Source organism: Lissotriton helveticus, chromosome 5_1, assembly GCF_964261635.1.
Source record: "Lissotriton helveticus chromosome 5_1, aLisHel1.1, whole genome shotgun sequence".
In the NCBI taxonomy this organism is placed as follows: domain Eukaryota; kingdom Metazoa; phylum Chordata; class Amphibia; order Caudata; family Salamandridae; genus Lissotriton; species Lissotriton helveticus.
In genome coordinates this window covers 397,238,828-397,257,461 of record NC_136065.1, presented here as the reverse complement: position 1 = coordinate 397,257,461, position 18,634 = coordinate 397,238,828, and the positions used below count along the sequence as shown (strand labels likewise).

The window sequence follows — 18,634 nt, the reverse complement described above, 5'->3', positions numbered from 1 at the left end:
TCTCTTGCTACTCAACCAGGCCCCAGGGACCGCATTTCCCTTCCTTGCGATAGCGCACTCGGTACCTTGGCCTACCACTGCTACATGAGCATTTGGGAGGAATTTATATTAGTAGTGTGTGTTTAAGTCGGGGTATGTGCAACTAAAAGTGAATTAAAATGCTATTCGTGTGCATTGATTTCCATCAATATGAACAGAATTATGAAGCCCGACGGTCTCTAACTGTAAAGCAAGGGAGCGGAGATTCCAAAATGGATGCTTGGAGTAAAATAGATTACGATAGAACAACCTTTTGTTTTTAAATGTAAAAAGACTTCTTTTTAGCATCACTTACATCGGATTTGTAGCGTTGTCTTCATAACTGATAGTAGGTTAAATGAAAACGTTTTGTAAATCATCATGCGCATTAGATTGTTGCTTCGATGGGAAACATACATTTAAAACGCAGCTCAGACACGCCAAAAGTCCCAAAGCGTTTGCAGTACAACAGTGTCACCATGGGGAATATTAAGATAGGACACCAGGAGAAAAATACATTGTTTTTTTTTTATTGTCTTGTAATGGGGCTGCAAAGTGGAAATGTGTACAATGTTAGGTACAATGCGGATATATTAGTATTAAATGAACATGGTGCAGTAGCTAAACGAGCGACCAAAATGAAATACTTGTGTAATTTCACTAACCGTGCATACTGCCGTACATACCAAATTAATACACAACTGGCATAGAAAAATTTACAGTTAATGCTTTGGAAAAAAAACTGTACATAAGTAATTTATAAAACAGAAGCTTAATAAATATCGCAACTTTATACACAAAAACACCACGTTTCTACTATTTAACATTAAACTACACATCTGAATTAGGCAACTTAAGTAACTCGTAATGGCATGCCAAGATTGCATTTTGAGATGCCGATGAGGAATATGTGCAGACAGCGCGAAAGCATGGGGTCCACATGGTACTAGTAGGCCTTAGGTGCAAGACTTAATTTCACACAAAAAAAATTTGTGCAATCATCTTTTTTGCTGCTTGTTGAATACAATACAACTTTTATGAGCTAGGAAGACATGTATACCAAGTGACTCAAAATACAAGGTAACCAGTGTGATGCCCTGATCAGACGTGAGACATTGTCATAAGTGCCAATTGTGATTCTAGTACAAAGTAAAACAGTACTTTTAATAATAAAGAAAAAAACAGAAGTGTGGCACACGCCTACCGATTTACTGTGTATCTTAGATGTGACTGTGCTCAACATTGAATTACAGAATACAGAAATACTTTTACTGTTATTCATGGTGTAAAGAGAAACGGGGTGCCCATAAGATTAAAAAAAACAAAAAGCAAAGTGACCGTGAAAAAACAGTAGTTAGGCCACTAATGCCATTCTGAGTCACACGGGAATACTGCATAGCTATTCCCACACCCTGGTGTATCAGTACTTCAGGGGAGGGAAGTATACTGGCCTATTGCAAGTATGTCCCTGAGAAACAGGAACTAACATGCAGAAATGGGTGTTTCCACATCACATAGACACCCGAGTGTTTATCACCATTTTCGAGCTCTTTTTCACCTAGACATTTTGCATGTTTTGATAAGGGTGAAAAAATCAAAACTGTCCAATTCCATCAAAACACGTAATTCCTGATTTTACTATTAAAGCAAGTTACCATCCACTCCATGAACCAAAATAGGTTGGTGACAAGTTTGCCCATTTGCAATGTCTGACAACATGCAAGGTCACTTCTTTTGCAATTTAACGGTGCTTGTGTGTTTTTTTTAAACTACACTTTTTTGATAGCAGGATGGTGCCATTTTTCTAAGCCAAGCGCTGGAAAGCCTGCCCTTGCGTGTCAATCAGAGAGGTATGCGACTAGGGTTGATTTCTAAAATGCTGCTATTCAAGAAGCAATAGGAGAATGGTTAGAAAGATTTAAATAAATACACAAGACTTTGCTCCTGCAGACAAAGTATATGAATTCTCCTTGTTTCATTTTGATGAGTTTTGTCTGTCAAAAAGCGCATGTCATTTTGGCTGAAAGGATTCGTTTTTAGAAATGAAAGGAACAATACTAATTAAAAGCGAATAAGGAAACACCCAATTGTATAGTTACAAAATCCAGTTTTTCTTTTGTTCTAATATAATTATTGTTCGAATTTTGTTGGCAAAGAAACGAGTTTAAAGATTTGTGTTTTTACACCTATTTTGTAGAACAAACTTTCACCCTCAATTCTCAGCATTGACAAAGTGTGAGGTATCTTTCAGGTAACAAGTTGTGATGAAAATCAAAGATGCTACAGGGACTCAGAGATGGTCCAAGCTCAGAGTGATTCGTGTGAGGGGAGTTAAATCCTGCTCATTCCACATCGCCATACCTGAAGGTCTGGTCTCCGAGGAGTGCCAACTGCAACTTACATCTCTGTCCTTGGTAAGACAACATTTTATTTAGTGGGGCTTGTGTGAGGCAGACAAAACCTGGTAGCGGAAGAGGTAGATCAGGGCAAAAAGGATGGAACAGGGGTGCTTTGGTAATGTCACCCACTTAAGGTGTAGTGTTACCTCATGACTTCACTACCCCTTGTCACCAAACAACTTAAGAAGTAGAAATTCAAGTTTTTGTATTTGCTTTTTAAAGCGGTTTGACACCCATAGACACACAGTGAAGGAAACAGGACAGGTTTATGGTAATTTACTGTTAGTAGTGCTTTATCGGATCTGCACACTATGAAGTGAGCAGTGGTTCTTGTGAACTTGGCCTATGATAGAGAATTAACAACAGCCATGTAATTTGCTGCATGATTTTGGGATAGCTTATTTGAATCAATAAGTTGCTTGTGCAGCCATTTCCCCATGATTTTTGGTTAATCCCTGACAAAAGAGCTGTCACACAGTGAATTTTTGATTGCTGATAGAATTATGGTTTTCCAAAATACACACTAATAACTGTATCCAACACCTGAAATGTCTGCATAGATATTTAAACAAAGTATTGTTGTGACCACGGTCAGGAAGAACTGTACACCTAGCATATCACAATGTGCAATTTGAAATGTATGTAAATATATGTGCAATTTATTAATCAATGTCCATTTCTATTTTGGAATTGTTAAATAATGTACCAAGAGTTGCTGAGTAGCACCATCAGCATAATACAGAAGCGAATCCTCAAATTCTTGCTGTTTCTTTACAAAAATACTGCCGCTATCTAACAACCATTCAAATACCGCAAGTATTACTAAAGAAAATATCTTTCATGTGTTACCATGTGTGAAACAGCATATTTCCTACTACAGTAACGGAATGTGTATTTTTAACTTGCATGAGCTTTCAGACGCCTAACCCCTTTGAAGCCAGGGCACAATTTCCACCTTGAACAAAAATACACTTGTGAAAATACTTTATTTCTCACTGCCTAATGTCTATGAGGTTTGGTCCACCAATTCTGCAACGGAAGCTTCTACCCTGGATAGACTAAACATCTAAAATAATGTTTCCACCTGGCAAAATCTGATGCAGAATAATTCCATCATGGCTACAGAAAGGGGAAATTCGTTCTCTTCCTCTTATCAACCTCCATTTGACGTCTTTTCTTAGGTCATGCAGAAAAATAAAGTGCACCAAACTGGGGCACGTCATCCCCAGTACTTACACAAGTCTTTTACAAAGCCAAAAAAAATTGCTTCAGTACATTGGCCTAATATCCGTAAACCTTGTTTTTCAGGTAACCGTCCGTAACACTTCCTGTAACCATACTCATCCTTTCAAGAAGCACATTACACAAACGCTATTCTTACTTACAGAGAAAATTCAGTCCTGTCTCTCACTTATTAAAAAAAAAAAAAGGAAAAAAACTGAATTGGCATTTTTGAGTCACATCGATCATCCATCCTGGTAGCCACTCTACAAGTATTGGACTCGGTGTGAATATGGCCAGTAAACTTCGAAAAGACCAGAACCATGTGGATTCCCCCAATGACATCCAACTTACAGCCATCAACATAAATATTACTTATTTTTGGACATGCTCTTTTAGTACATCTTTTCAAACCTAAATACGCTTTTAACGAAGCAGAGGAGACGGCTACCATTTTCTAAACGGAATGGTTAGTGGCAAAGGCCTTGTGAAGTTGCTAATAATAAAGTTGTCCATTGAGTATTCCTGGACCCCGTTATCCCAGCCACACGTTTCCTTAGTGATGGCACGTTTGTTCTGCAATATTGGAAACTGCAAAGGACTTGGATCCTGGCTGATGATTTCTTTAGAGTTCAGTAGTCCCCAGGTTTCTCCAAGAAGCAGCTGGCCTCTGCTTTATTTATGACTTTTGCTCCAAATGCTCTCTGCAAGTCTTGCTCACTCATTCTTTAGTTGCTCCAAGTGCAAATAATCAAGCTCTGTGTAACACAGAGTCCTGGGAAATTCAATGTTCCCTGCCGAAGTTCTTTTTGCTTCTCTCAGTTCAGATTCCTGAACTGAAATACATCTGTTAATATTTATATTGTTATATTTATATATATATATTTATATTTATATTTTTAAAGGTCCATACATACAAGCAATGTTCAAAGCCTCTATATTGCATCGCCAAAACAAGGTCCTCGGCAGCATAAGCAGACGGAAATGTACGAATGCCTTGGGCCTGTCTGCTACATTGATTTAAAACATTTACAGTTTCCTCTTCTTTCTTGAAATGTGCCTGGATCCTGGTGAGTGTATATACTTTCCACCTCTTATACCTCCCTGCAACGAACAAGGAAAAGAGGAATAGTTAGACCCCCATTTAAAACAATAGACGTAATCGGCTTTCCTAAGCTGGGAAATAGGTCATGATTCTTAAACATGATTCCCTCAAATTCACGTTTAGACTTCAAAAGGCAAAAAAAAATATCAGATGTGTGGCTTTTTCAGATCGGTTAACTGGAAAGGGCATAAAAATACAGGTCAGGCTGATAATAAAAGTGACCAGTTGGCAACCCTAGGTCCAGCACAACCAAATTCTACAAGAACCTAGAAGGTAAATTGACATTACTCACAATATCCTTTTGCTTGAGGAGGAAAGGGAAGGGCTTTTAGGCTTTGACATGATAAATGAGTGATACTCAAAGTATGGCCCGGGGACCACTTGCTGCCCTCTTGACCCTTACATGTGTCCCCCCTGGTGAACAGTAGCACGAGCTGCTGTTTACTTGCTGAGCACGATTATTCAGAAAAAAATGTTAAGTAAACAGGGAAGCATTTGTTTGCAGGTCAAATTAAGTAGCTACCGTGGTGTCCTGCGGCACTTACTTTAGTTAACGTGCAAATAAATAATTGCCAGTTTAACAGTTTTTTAGACATCCTTACACAATCCCTGACCCACCAGACCCATTACCGCCACAGTGCTGCCCCCGGTCACACCACAGACCATAAGTTGTGGCCCCTCTGCAAATGTTTATGAGGACCCATGAGATAAACAGTGTTTAGTTGAAAATCATTTGGTGTGTACCAGTACTATTTCGGTTGTATGTTGTTACAACGCATTCCGTTGCAACGCATGCCTTTTCCACGCATGCATTACAACGGAATGCTTATTCAACGCATAACCTTTACCACGAATATTCCTTTACCATGCATACCTTTACAACGATTTTCATTGAAAAATGTATGCATGGTAAGGGCATACTCTTGGTAAAGGTTATACCCCTCCCCTGTACCCTTACGTGACTCTCCAGCCCCAATCCTTTTTCTTTTTAACCCTGCCCTTAACCCTCAATACAAAATACTAAAGTTCCCCTTACCTGTCGTCTCCTCTCCATCTTCCGTGGTGATGTCGTACATCGTAAAGAGGAACCGGAAGTTTTTTTCATTTCTTCTCAAACAATGCAGATTGCCTGCACTTCTCGACGTGACTTCAGGTGAGTTTTTTTTTGGGGGGGGGGGGGGGGGGCGGGAGACCCCCCCCCCCCAAGCCCCCTTTATCCCCCCACTTTTTTTTATTTTTGTTCGGAGACTCCCCAAGCCCCTTTTTTCTAATTTTATCCTTTACCACACATGCCTTTACTACGTATCTCGTAGTAAAGGTATGCGCGATAAAGGCTTTCGTGGGAACCACACATGAGTTGTAATGCATGCGTGGTTAAGGCTTTCGTGGAAAAGGTCGCGTTGTAGTGGCTGTTTCCCTACTATTTCCATTCTCTTTCATGATTTTGTTCTTCAGTTTTCGCAACATGTAAAATGCATAGAACTACCGCAACATGGACGTGATGCATATAAACAATAGGGAAAGTTGACAAAACCACCATGCACTAAGTTGATGAAAGCAGAGCTGTTTAAGAAACAAGATACTTACGAGGCTGTTAGAGTGGAGTTGAGGAGCAGAGTGGTTCTGATCTTGTACAGTTGTGCTAACGTGAGCTTCCTGTGTTGTGCAGCCTGTGGTTCTGACATAGTCCGTCTGGAATTTGCAGCCAGTTCTGAGTCTGTTCCAGCTGCAACATACTGCTCCGTGAAAGAGCTACTGTGAGCCCTCAAGGTCACGCCCAAACCCTCAGACTTAAAACTGCTAAGGAGTTGTCCGCTTTCAGTTAGTGCACTTTGTGTCTGTGTGTCATTTGTTGTGTAAACAGTACTTTTGACAAATCTTGTGTCCTCGACTTCGGACAAGTCTGAGGAGCTGCTACTGCAACTACTTAACGAAGGGTCTACTTTGGTACCAGTGCAGTCTGACTGGGACCTGGGTTTTACAACCTGCTCAGTTTCAGGGTCTCCTTGGCTGTCCACCGCACTGGTAGTTCTTGCAAACCCATTGGTGAGTGCAGACTGCGTGGCTTCCTCCTCTTCGTCCTCGCACGCTAAGCGTGCCTCAGCCGGAGAGGAGTAAAGTTCGCTCAAACTCTTGCTCTGCAGGAGCTGGGACTCCTCGGTGATGCAGGATTCTAAGGAAACCGACACTAAGTGCAGAAGATTGGCCTCAGATTTGGACTTCAGGACTTTAGACTTGCAGGGCAGGAGCTGCACGGGGGTCCGCCTGCGGATCTTCGGAGACGAAGAGCGCTGCGAAAGAGTGGACTCCCTGTCGTCCTCTGCGGATTCCTGCTGCTGTTGCTCTGCAAATTCCTCAATGGAAGAAGGTGAGAGGGTTCCGTAAGCGCTGTCAATGGAAGAGGAGCGGCAGCCTTCGGGCTCCAAGGCCAAGCAGTGGCTGTCTACAGTGGCCGTGTGCACCTCAGGAGTCTCTCCGCTGTCGAACATCTCCCTGGTGGGAGTGCTGGAAGAAGCCGTGGTGCTGATCGAGGTCTCATCGGACTGAGAGCCGAACGGTCCTCTCTCCACCTCTGGGGAAGACAATTCTTCACTAGCATCAATGACCACGACGGATATCGTCTCCGTAGAACTGCCAGACGGGCTGAAAGAAAAGGTAGATGGCATTATTTGTTTGCAATTACATGTTGGTGGACTTTTGCATTTGTGTCTATTTAATTGGCTAACATTATGAATGAGCAACTGGTAGAGAACATTTACATTTTCACATATCGGTAGAAAAAATTGCTATTCCACAGCCAAACAAAAGACATTTTAATCATATACTTTGCAAGTACATTCTGCAACCAGACAGGCAAGTGCCTTCATTGTGAGTCTGCTAAAAAAAAAAAATGCAGCTTCTGGGCCACAATAAGGCCAATAAAATCTGAAAGCGTGCAGGGGTGCCCTACTGCGCTACCAGTAGAGGGAGAGAGGTGACACCAGATTGTAGCTAGAAGATGCAAATATGGCATTTTTTTAAGGTGCATCAACTGCAAAATGTCTTTTTTGTCAGCAGCGCCTAAAAATGGACTCAGCGCAGATGTGGAACGCATCCTATTTGTGCACCTTACGAAAACGTCTTTGCCTGGTGAGCAGGAAAGATGTTCGTTCAGCATGCAACGCAGGACTTTAATAAAAATTAATCGCAGAGCATTGCTGCTACAACGAAAAGGGGACAAAGATCTAGAGAATGTGTGAATCATCTCCATTTCATGGGGATGCCACAATGGGTCTGATAGCAGAAGCGTTTTTCTAAGTTTTTAATCTATTCTGAAAAATACCACTAGATGGCAGCAGCAAGTAAAGCTTGTGTCTGTCTCTTTTACAAACATCAAGTTGCAAATCCAATGTTACAGGTAAATAATGTACTTTCCTTTTTTTATTGGTCTCCATCTTCCAACAGGTTGCCCTGCTGCATGCTCCAGACCAACATGCTTTAGGAATGGGATGCCCCAGCCCGTTGCAGGCACCCTACTATTTTATAGTGCAGCAGGCGGTCCCAGACCATTCCTGGGTCTTTGTTAACGAGGCCGCATATAACGTGGCCCCAACAGAAGTTATGCTCATGCAATGAAGCCTGCACTGCCCTTCACTCACATTCCACAGAAACGCGACTTGTTTCAAGGCAATGCAGTAGCTAACGAGTTTGCTTCGGACTGCCAGGGTCTTCAGGGGCGGATCTAGGCTCATGGTGGCCCTGAGCAGGGAGCGTAGGTAGGGGCCCCGGAAGAGGGGGTCCGGGCTGGACGGAGCCCCCCCCGGAGCTCAGGAGGGGTGGGGTCAGGGTGTTAGGAAGTGGAACAGAGCCGGAGGCCGCCAAATCCCTGCCAGAGGCCGCCACGCAAATATGTATCCATCCTCAGAGGATTATTATATTAAGGATATATATTGGCGTGGAGGCCCCTGGGGTTTGGTGGCCCTGTGCAGGTGCACAGCTTGCACATGCCTAAGGCCACCCCTGGCGTCTTCTCTGGCAGGACTTCAGAACCATGAAGACCCGTATGTTCATCATTCGGTCATGGCAACCTTGGAGAAGCACCTGGTTCTTTGCGCCTGCTCCTGGCGTCATCCTTGGCCTCACACTGCCCCCTCTGATTTCCTTCTCTGCCTGCCCCATTGCTCCAATCAGCCAAAAAACGCTTATTTTCCAGGTCCGGGCACAGCTTTGGTCATCGGCCACCTGAAAGGAGTTTGGTCCTCCCTACCGCACGGGAATCAACCGAAGGAAACGGTGTGATGCAGGAACCGAAGAGCTGGTAGGAAACATCTCGGATGGAGTTGGAGTGACGCGGCCTGAATGTAAGCCTGGGTCAGGGTGGAGGCGGGTCAGGCTCATGGCCAGTTCGCTGGTGCACGCTTGCGCCAGCGTGGTTTAAGCCGGGTAGTCCTAGCTAATGGAAAGCTCTGGCTGGCTGATGCTGGGCTCAGCCCTGTTGATGCTGAGGTCGGGGTTAACTAATTACAGGCTGGGATGGGTGATGTCGGGGTGGAGTTGGACAAAGGAGTGACGGGGCAGGATGAAGCCAGCCGGCTGCCTGTCTGGTCCTTTCTGCAGTGATAATTATCATGAAATCTAGGTTTGAGGATGATGGTGGTGATCATCCGTGCAGAGTGGCTGCACTCCACTTCTCGGAGAGGGAGAGAAAAGACAGAGCTGCAATAGGAAAGACCTAGGAACTGGCAGTCAGCACAGAGAGAAATACTGGTAGTACTGGGTACTGCAAAGGCACCCCATAAGCCTACCAGAGTAATGAAAGCTCTGATGGGTAGAGCAAGGTGACCCACTGGGGAAGAGCATGACGGTGACACACAGGTAGAGAGCATGGCGTCCACCCTGCAAGCGAGCACAAGAGTACCGCTCCATGCCACTTCCATGTGTTTTTTTTAATCTAGGAATTCATTTACACGAAATATATTTAGACAAAACACGGAACTACTTTTAGGCATAACATTTTAAAGCCTCTCACCCCACCTAAATGTTAACTGAAGAAAGGCCTCCTTCATAGGGTGGAACCCCAATGTTCCCTTCAGTTTTGAACAGGAAGGCTTGAAGCAGGCTTACCTCTGGTGGAAGTCCAGGCTGTTGCTGTTTTTCCGTAGGATGGTGGGGGAGCTGGCGGCTGAGGTCCCGCTCTCCATGTCCTCCTCTTCCTCCTGAAGTTGCTGCATTTGCTGTTGGCTGCGCTGACACTCCTGGAGGCGCAGTCTCTGGAGCAGGTTCTAAGCAGCGGACAGAAGACGGGTTATGATTGGGCTTAAACCTAGTACAGTTAAGATCACACGTATCATGGTCTTCAAAGCAGGTTGTTTACACATTTGTACAAGTCTTCTGACAAGACGACCTCATGTGGGGTCACCACTGCAGGGAATTACACAGAATAAAGTATTCAATCACTGTGGGAGCACCAATTTCGTACAACAGTCAAGATCTCAGCAAATTTCAAATAATTTCCATTAAATGACACTTTTTCGGAATCAGATGCTTGTAAGAACATTATATTTCAAAATGTTTTTCCGTTGTAAAGAACCAAGTACATTGAGAAATCAAATTGGACTCGCAGCAAGGGAGTAGCCAGAAAATGTAAATGTCCCCACTTAGAACTAAACCTCCAATGACAGAAAAAGAGAAGCAAGTAAATCAGACCCTCCTAGAATTGTACTTTATAGCCTTTCATCCTCCCATCATTCCATACTCCTCAATTCTTTCCTGCCCTTTCACCTTTGAGGCTGAAAATCAAATGACCAGAACGTTTTAGATGTACATTAGCAAAATAAGAGCAGGTCACACATAAAATTGAATATTTTGAAGGAAGGTATTTGAAGTTTTAAAGTTTGTAAAACTTCCCACTGTACATTGGTGGCAGGATCTATGCTTATTTCAAAGAATTAAAACTTGTGATTTGCTACATATTTCTAGTTTCTCCCTCTGTCGAAACTATTCTGAGAGACTGTTGTTTTAATAATCATGTTGTTCCTCTCTAAAAAAGTGAAACGTTGATTTGCCCAGAGACCCTTCAGAATTAGTTGGTGCACAAACAGGACATCACGTCAAATAGCAGGCAATGGCTTCTCGTCAAGGTGTACCTGTGCATTGTAAAGTGCTTCGATCCATCCTCGACACAGGGACTGCCCGCTCGCCTGGAAGGTGTATGCACCAACAGCACTTCGGAACTCATTCAAATATATCAACAGGAAGGACCCTTCAAGAAGCAAAAAAACATGTCAGCAACAAGACCTCTTCACCAAATGTCTTTCAATGAAAGGATTGGGAAGACGGGGGGGGGGCGGGGGGAACAGACGTAAACCATACATACACCTACAATTTAGAACATCCCTAATGTGCTGCACTGGAGGAATGAATGAATCGATTCATCTATATATATATATATATATATATATATATATATATATATATATCTATATATATCTATCTATCTATCTATCTATATATATATTTATAGATCTATATATACACACACACATTTTCTACATATATATTCTACAAAAGCTGTGGCGAACAAAGGAAAATTTCTGAACAGATTTGTCTTTTCACAAGTGCTTAATCTTGCAAGATTTCAAGGGATTTTTGTAACAAAAGCCCCAGATTTGCTTAAAAGGAGTTTGGAAATCTATGTAGCTGAACAAGGGTGCTACGATTGGGGTGTGTCAAAGGCTCAGCGGTCCGCAACTAGCAGGTCACTTACTTTAATGTAACACGAGGGGGGCAGCGGATATGGTGCAGTCACTTCTTATAAGCCTGGGACTGGCTGTGTGAAACGTCAGATGAGAGGCTCATTCTGGGCTTCTTAGACCCGCTTGCCACAGGGGATGCCATGAACACATGGTTTCTCCAGAGAGCACACACTCTAGGAAGCGTGTAGTGAAAGTGTTCATGAAATAGAAAAATGACTAATTGTCTGGTGCAAACAATCAGTTTAATTTAACTAGGAAAAGAATGCACTTCCTTGGTTGACTGACCATTGATCAGAACTCAGAAGTTAACCTATGTAAGAAACATTTGTGGTCCACTGTTTGCTGAGCGCCAGAGCAATAAGAAAAGGATTAGTCTGTGGGCCTGGGGACACTCACCGGGGTCTTTGAGCTCTCGGCAGACAATTTTATCCACCAACAAAGGCTGCCGGATGACTTTGGTCCGCTCGGCTTTCTTCACAGATTTCGTGATTAGAAAAAGGTCAGTGAAAAGGAAGCAGTAAACATCCATCTGTGCGCAAAAAGGGAGAAGAAAACATTGCAATTACTTCACAACACTTTGGCAACAGCTGTTGGCCTATGTCAAGAAAAGATTTCACGGTGGCAGCATAGGCTGTCCCAAAATATGCATTTGTCACCATTCATAACTGAAAATAAACCAGAGTTTTCATTATAGATTAACATGGATATAAATATTATTATCTAATAATGCCTGGGTCACAGTGACCATTCTTTTCAACCCTCCCCCTTCCCCCAGAATTGATACATTTTAATATAATTCTAAGTTTTTACTCATCTAGAAAACACAGTGGCAATGTTTTTGGTAACAGTACAAGTCAATTTCCCGCAAAATGAGGGATTTTTTTTAAGAACAGCAGCACTTCGTTTCTGTATGAAACCTGAAATGTACAAAATGCTATTAGGTAACTTGTTACCAAATTGCAATTTACATTTGCGATTTGGAAGGGGCATCTTTTGGGCAAATTCCGGTCACAAAACATCAATATTTTACCACCACTTTAAAAGGAGTGGAAACCCATTTGCAAATGCAAATGGGTCACTTTGTGACCCCTTTCCCTATAAAAATGTTGAAAAATATATTTTTTTAGGGCAGTCGGCGGTCCGACGAAGTAATGACTACTCTTAAAATATGAAACTTCAAAGTTCGACTTTTTTCTTTTTAAAAGCATCCCATTTTCTTTTAAGGAAAACGGGCTGAATTTAAAAAAAATTGCTTTAATAAAAAGCAATCGCAGACATGGTGGGCTGCTGACCTCACAGGCAAATACCACAGTGATGGCTGCGGCGACCTACCTCATTAATATTTATGAGGTAGGCAGATTTGTGACATGCTATGAATTACAAATTAAGAAACACATTTCATACATTAAGAATAATGACTACCAAATAGAGAAAAGAAAAAGAACAAAAAAAAGGCTATTTGGGAATCGTGTACATCTTGCCCATGATTCTAAACATTTTCAGCATACTTAATTGGCAGATTTGCTGTGTTTTGGTCACGGATTAAAAAACCAAACTATCCAGTGCTATGGCAAGTCTATGATAATGCAACTCCCTTATCAGAAAGGATGTGTCTCTTTAGGCTTTTTACCTTGCTGTCTTTGCCTTCTTTCATTTTCAAGCTTCCTTCCAACATTAGTTGCCTTGTATCTTCAGAGGACGTACCCATCATGGGGGCGGTGAGATCAAACCTGCAGAATTCTTTCAGTATCTGACCAGAGAAAGCAGAGGAAATTGGTCATAAACAGTCCACCAGCAAAGGGAGGCAGCTGAGGAAATACAACCGTAATGTTAGTGGTTCTTTACCTTGTCCACTTCATCAGTGCTGCTGTCCACAACTTCATAAGAGTCGATGCGACTGGTGATAGCTACAAGCCTCTGCTGCTCCTGGCGCTGGTGCATTCTGGAATTGACGTGGTTGATGAAGCGCTCCACTGAGGTAATCTAGAATAAGACACATATCATGGCTTAATAGAAGCACACTGGCTACACTACTCATACAACTTGAAGGAGAATACAAGCGCATTCTCACGTCTTCCCACAGGTTCCCTGTGCAGCCAGAGTAAAATGCTCTTGATGAAAACTCTGATCATTTCCTTTGTGTAAAGTAAGAGAACCAATGTATCAATGTTGTAGATGAAATACAGTAACATTTTGAAGAACTACAAAAGTGCATATCACAATTAATTTGAAAATAAATATTTTTCATATTCTTTATTGTATTGTAAGTGCATTTTATAGCGTTTACTACCCCTGATGAGGTGTTGAAGCGCTACTCCGGAACCCAGAGTTAGTGGTTAGTGCAGTTGTGATTAGGCTTGTTCTTTGAAGGAAACTTTTCCATTTGTTTACTCCAGTTTCTTTGAAGTACATTTATGAATTAGGTCTAATCATTAGTGGAGGCTACACGGGAAGCAAATGGTTAATGGAATAAATAGATATATTGTTAGGTTACAGAACATGATTTCCCAGAAAGAGACTAATGCAGCCAGGCATGTGACTGAAGAGAGTAGTCTATATACTCAGGAGGCATGCAGAAGGTGAAACGGAAGGACAGGGTTATCCAACAATATTAAAGGGGAGGAAAATTGAAGTTTAAGTCAAGGCTAATTTTTCAGGCAATGTTTTATCAATATGGCAGCCACAGATTGTTTGAAATAGCATGGAATCTGTGGATGTACACCTCCTGTTGTTGTGCTTTACGATATTTCAATCTATATTTCAGTTATTGTGAAATGGCCATTGGCGGCAAAAAAAAAAAATAGATTGTGTGAAGCCTCCAAAGCATACTGCTCATCTGCACAGATCTTGAGGTAGTGAAGGGTAGGTGCTCATTGTGCAGGAACAACACCCACACTGTTATTTTATTAAACTGGTCTCAATTATGCCAATTAACTGTGAAAAATAGAAGCCTTCCACCAGGACTGCCTACGAGCAGGAGTGATAGACATACACATCCAACCTTTGCAATACGTCAAGCTAGTTATCTATACATTTCCAGGCCAACTTCCAAGGGTAATGCAGCTCTTACCTCAATCCCTAGTTATTTTCCATATAAACATATTTTCGCGAAGCAACGTAAGAGATGCATTAAAGAACACATTACAAATTAGCATGAGATGCTTATACTTAGTTAATAAATGGGATCCTGCGATTCCTGTATAAAAATCGGTCTCTAATGTCCTTATTACAGCGGTTTATGACACACTTAACCACCAGTAATGACGTGGCAACTCAACTGTAATAACTTTTTATACTTGAGTTCTGAAGTCATAATACCAGCTGCCAAAGCCAGCAGTCAAAGAGAAAGGCAGGACACTGTATATATTTAAAGTTGCAGTTTAAAAAACATGAAAACAAAATATGCCTTTTCCCACTTCTGCTCTGTTTTGCTTTTTTAAATGAAGATTAATAAAGTAGGAAGGAGTTATTCATAGCAACAGGTTTATTTTTGTCATGCCTTAGGTACCTATATAATAGATAAAAACATTCTGCATTTGTCTAAACATTCTGAGATGCATCATATTTTTTTTTTATATCCGAGTTGTATTAAACTGATTCCAATATCTTTTGCAACAAATATCTCAAAGATGTTTTGGTGATTTTAACTTTGTAACAGATATTCTACTTTTATTCTTCATCTTTCCACACATGCCATCTCTTTCATATTAAAGCACCATGCACCAAGGATTTAAGTGGCTGGTTGGAAAAGAGATGGTGAGACATGGTGACATATTTTAAGAAATAAAGTACTGCTTGCCTTACATTATAAGGACATTCCAAGTACCCTTGAAGGTAATGAACTTGTAAAGAAACCCTGTCTTCTGCCTCATACCTTTATATGGTCACACAAATCCACAGTGACTGAAATATTCTAATAATTTACAACACGGCTACCTGATTCCCATATATAATGCTATGTCAACATGGCACGATCTCAATGGGAGCATAACCACCTATATATCTTAATGTTACACGCCACATCTGCTACTATAATAAGTGTTTTTTATGTGGAAGACTTGATTCTACTACCTCCAAAACAACAAACCTCTTCGGATTACATTCGCAAAATACTGTCAGCAAACTCAAGCTAGTATAGGACCCGGATCCCCCAGCATGCTCCCCGCTCCCCCCCCCTAAACCTGATAACCCACAAGAGAATCATCAACAGAGATTTGTGTGGGTGTAAAACGGCCATGTTTAATATTTTCCATTTCATAAACATGACAAGGCATTTCAAAATTCATTATCTACAGTTATCAACATAATTTGATTCTTGACTTCTTGATCTTCTTCCGCCAGATTAAGATTCTAATCCTCCAGCACTAAGGGGGCTTCTGGCTCCCCTCTTCCATGCCGTGCATCCGCGCGAGGTGGAACCCACCTGCGCCCCATGAGGAGTGGGCTCCCAACCACTGATCCTTGTCCGCCTTCTCCAGGGGCCCACCCTCTGACCACCAGGCTGACCAGGAACCCAGGAGGCTCGTAACCTGTCGCCCTAGCCTCCCCAGCCGGGGCCCTATTTCACAGCGGAGAGCTTACCGTCTCCCCCCTCAGTGCTGGCCTAGGGAGTACGCAAGGCGGACTCCCGTCCATTCCGTCGGTCAATTGTACTGTTCCAAGGTCTTTCTACCGCCACAAAGGTGACCCGGGCTCACAAGTCCGTCACCTTCCCCACCTGCTCTCTCAAAGAAAGACCCTAATCCTGGGGCCCAGCCCTCACCGGAAAAAACCATTCGGTGCCGAAAGTGAAACCAGCGGCCCTTCACTGAGCACACCTTGGTCACCTCCAACCTTGTGATACCTCCCCTTACCGGAGCTCCTTCAAGTGAAAATCACTGTGCACCAATCATGTTGCACAATGGCCTATGGCAGGTGGGCTGATCAATGATGGCGATTTGTTGCCTGTTATCTGTGACTGCTCCCTTTGACTAGGCAGAGTAAGGCAATATCTTATGCACCTCCACCTTGTAGTCGCATATTACAAGATAAGGTGATGAAGGCAGTCCAGTAGGAAAATTTCCTATCGTGCCTAAAGTTCTGAAAATCCTTCCACATGCCAAATTGCAAGCATAATGAGCAATACAGCAAACACATAAAAAAATAAAATATGAATAAAATAACAATGCCTGCTTACCATGATGTGGATGGCCTCCCGCACTTGGGAATCGTCAGTTTTCTTCAGTATTGACTTGAGCAGAAGGGGATATTTGGTGAGACGTTGGTGAGGTTTCACCAGCATATCGTTCAGTTTCAAGCGGTTGCACTGCTTGTGCTTCTCTGCCCACTGAAAGACAGCAATGCCAAGATTACACAATACTGTTAATGTTAATTCAACAGGGATCATTTTACTTTTCACCTGCAGCATCCCAGTTTCCACAATTTCCTGAAAGTTGCGTCATATGCTGCTAACGACCCACATGAACTGATCTGAAATATCTGATTTAATTTTAATTTACTTTTGAAGTACATTTTTAGCTTTTCTAGCATTAGAACAATAGTTTGTTAAATGGTTATGTTTCAGGAGATTTTGCAGTTATTTTATTTATTTTTGCAAGTGACGTAGGGTTTCTTCACTCATTGCCATGATGTGACTTCTTGTGATGTTAGCAGCATCAAAGGTCATGTGATGTCACTATGTGCTATCATTCGGTAAAACGTTCTGCGAGGTCCCCACAAGTGATGTCAAGGTTGGGGAAATAGTTAGGAGTCTACGATGTCATTTTATTTTTGCCTGTGATTTTGGTGGAATGACACTTGTTTACATAGCTTTGTTCACTCAGCTTTCTTGTGGGGCACATCATTCATCTTAAAAACAGTTCTCATCAACACTAAGGGGTCTATTACGAGGTCGGGCGTAAAATCTCTTACCATAGGTCAGGGGCTTTATGACCGGCATAGTCGGTTTCAATTCTGACTAGCTGATTACAATACAGCCGGTCAGAATTGAAACCGGCTGGTCATTCCGGCTGGCTTCCAATGGGCTCAAGGAGCCCATCGTCCAGTCGGAACAGGCCCATAATCCATATGGGCATTTTACGGCGTCCAGATTACGATGCACGGTTTCCGGCAGGCTCCCATGTTGGGCTTTCCGACATGGAAAACCTGTCGGAAAGTGTGTTTGGAAGAACCTAGCCGGGCCCCCTTTCCCTTGCGTCCTCTGGTGTGGAGCAGAGTGGGCACCTATGGTGCACCCCTGTTAATCCCTGCACCTTGTGGCAGGCACCTTGAGGTCCCTGCCATGAGGTGCAAGGATTAACAGAATATCTAATTTCTCTATAGGATTATGTTTTATGGTCTGCTTATGGCCATAATACGAGCTCCCATAGAGAAATGGGAGAATGCGACCGCACATGGGAGGTCAGGACAGCCGACCCGAGGTCAGTCGGTCCCGTTACCGCCACGGTGTCGGTCAGAGGAAACTCCAACCAACATCCTAATAGGCCCCATAGTGATTTGATAGCTATCTTTTATTGTTTACTTTTTACTGACAATTCTTCCACCTGCACTTTTACTTTCTCGTATACTAAAGATTCCTCGAAATTGGCAATTTGAGTAAGTTAAGAAATTTAGTATTTTTTGGCCCATAGCACAGACTAAAATAAGCATGTTAGTAAACATTTTGTGGTGGAATTATTCAATTTTAAGTACACAGGACATCCCCATCTATTATTATGGTTACTCTTGAATATGGATTGTTGACAATGATATATATACTTACAGCTACGTAAACTCGGAAGAGATCATTTTCCCTCAAAAGATTCCTCATGTATTCCATGCACCCCTCTTCCTCCATGCAGTACCGAATGTATGGCTTGAAAAGGGTTCCAAACTGTAGGGGATGGTGACACAAGCAAAAGGTAAGCTAAATTCTTACGTAACATTTCTCAAATTCTAACATAAAACAACAGATAAATTGGCCTAACAAATATATAGAGATTTAATATTAGGTTTTCTTGCAATAACACTGTATGCAGGTATATACACATTGCTTTATATGCTCCAGCCTAGGCAAATGTATTAAAGAATGTTTCTGTTGACCAGTACTTGTGTTCCTCTCCTCTTACTAGGCCCTGCATACCTTCTTCAACAGAGTACTTTTTTCTTTCTTTCCATTC

The 18,634-nt window shown here is 42.2% G+C and overlaps 1 protein-coding gene across 2 annotated transcripts in view; it reads right to left on the bottom strand.

Annotated features, from left to right (window-relative positions):
• Positions 1 to 527: 527 nt before the first annotated feature.
• Positions 528 to 18,634, bottom strand: part of PLEKHG5 (pleckstrin homology and RhoGEF domain containing G5) — a 565,287-nt gene continuing 547,180 nt past the window's right edge. For both annotated transcript variants that reach the window (XM_078642616.1, XM_078642617.1), the window contains 9 exons: positions 18,238 to 18,348; positions 16,654 to 16,803; positions 13,323 to 13,460; positions 13,108 to 13,227; positions 11,874 to 12,006; positions 10,869 to 10,984; positions 9,847 to 10,004; positions 6,331 to 7,386; positions 528 to 4,742 (listed from right to left, as the gene is read on the bottom strand). In XM_078642616.1, coding sequence (XP_078498742.1) covers positions 4,733 to 4,742; positions 6,331 to 7,386; positions 9,847 to 10,004; positions 10,869 to 10,984; positions 11,874 to 12,006; positions 13,108 to 13,227; positions 13,323 to 13,460; positions 16,654 to 16,803; positions 18,238 to 18,348 — 1,992 coding nt within the window. In that variant the 3' untranslated portion in view covers positions 528 to 4,732. The remainder of the gene's footprint in view (positions 4,743 to 6,330; positions 7,387 to 9,846; positions 10,005 to 10,868; positions 10,985 to 11,873; positions 12,007 to 13,107; positions 13,228 to 13,322; positions 13,461 to 16,653; positions 16,804 to 18,237; positions 18,349 to 18,634) is intronic.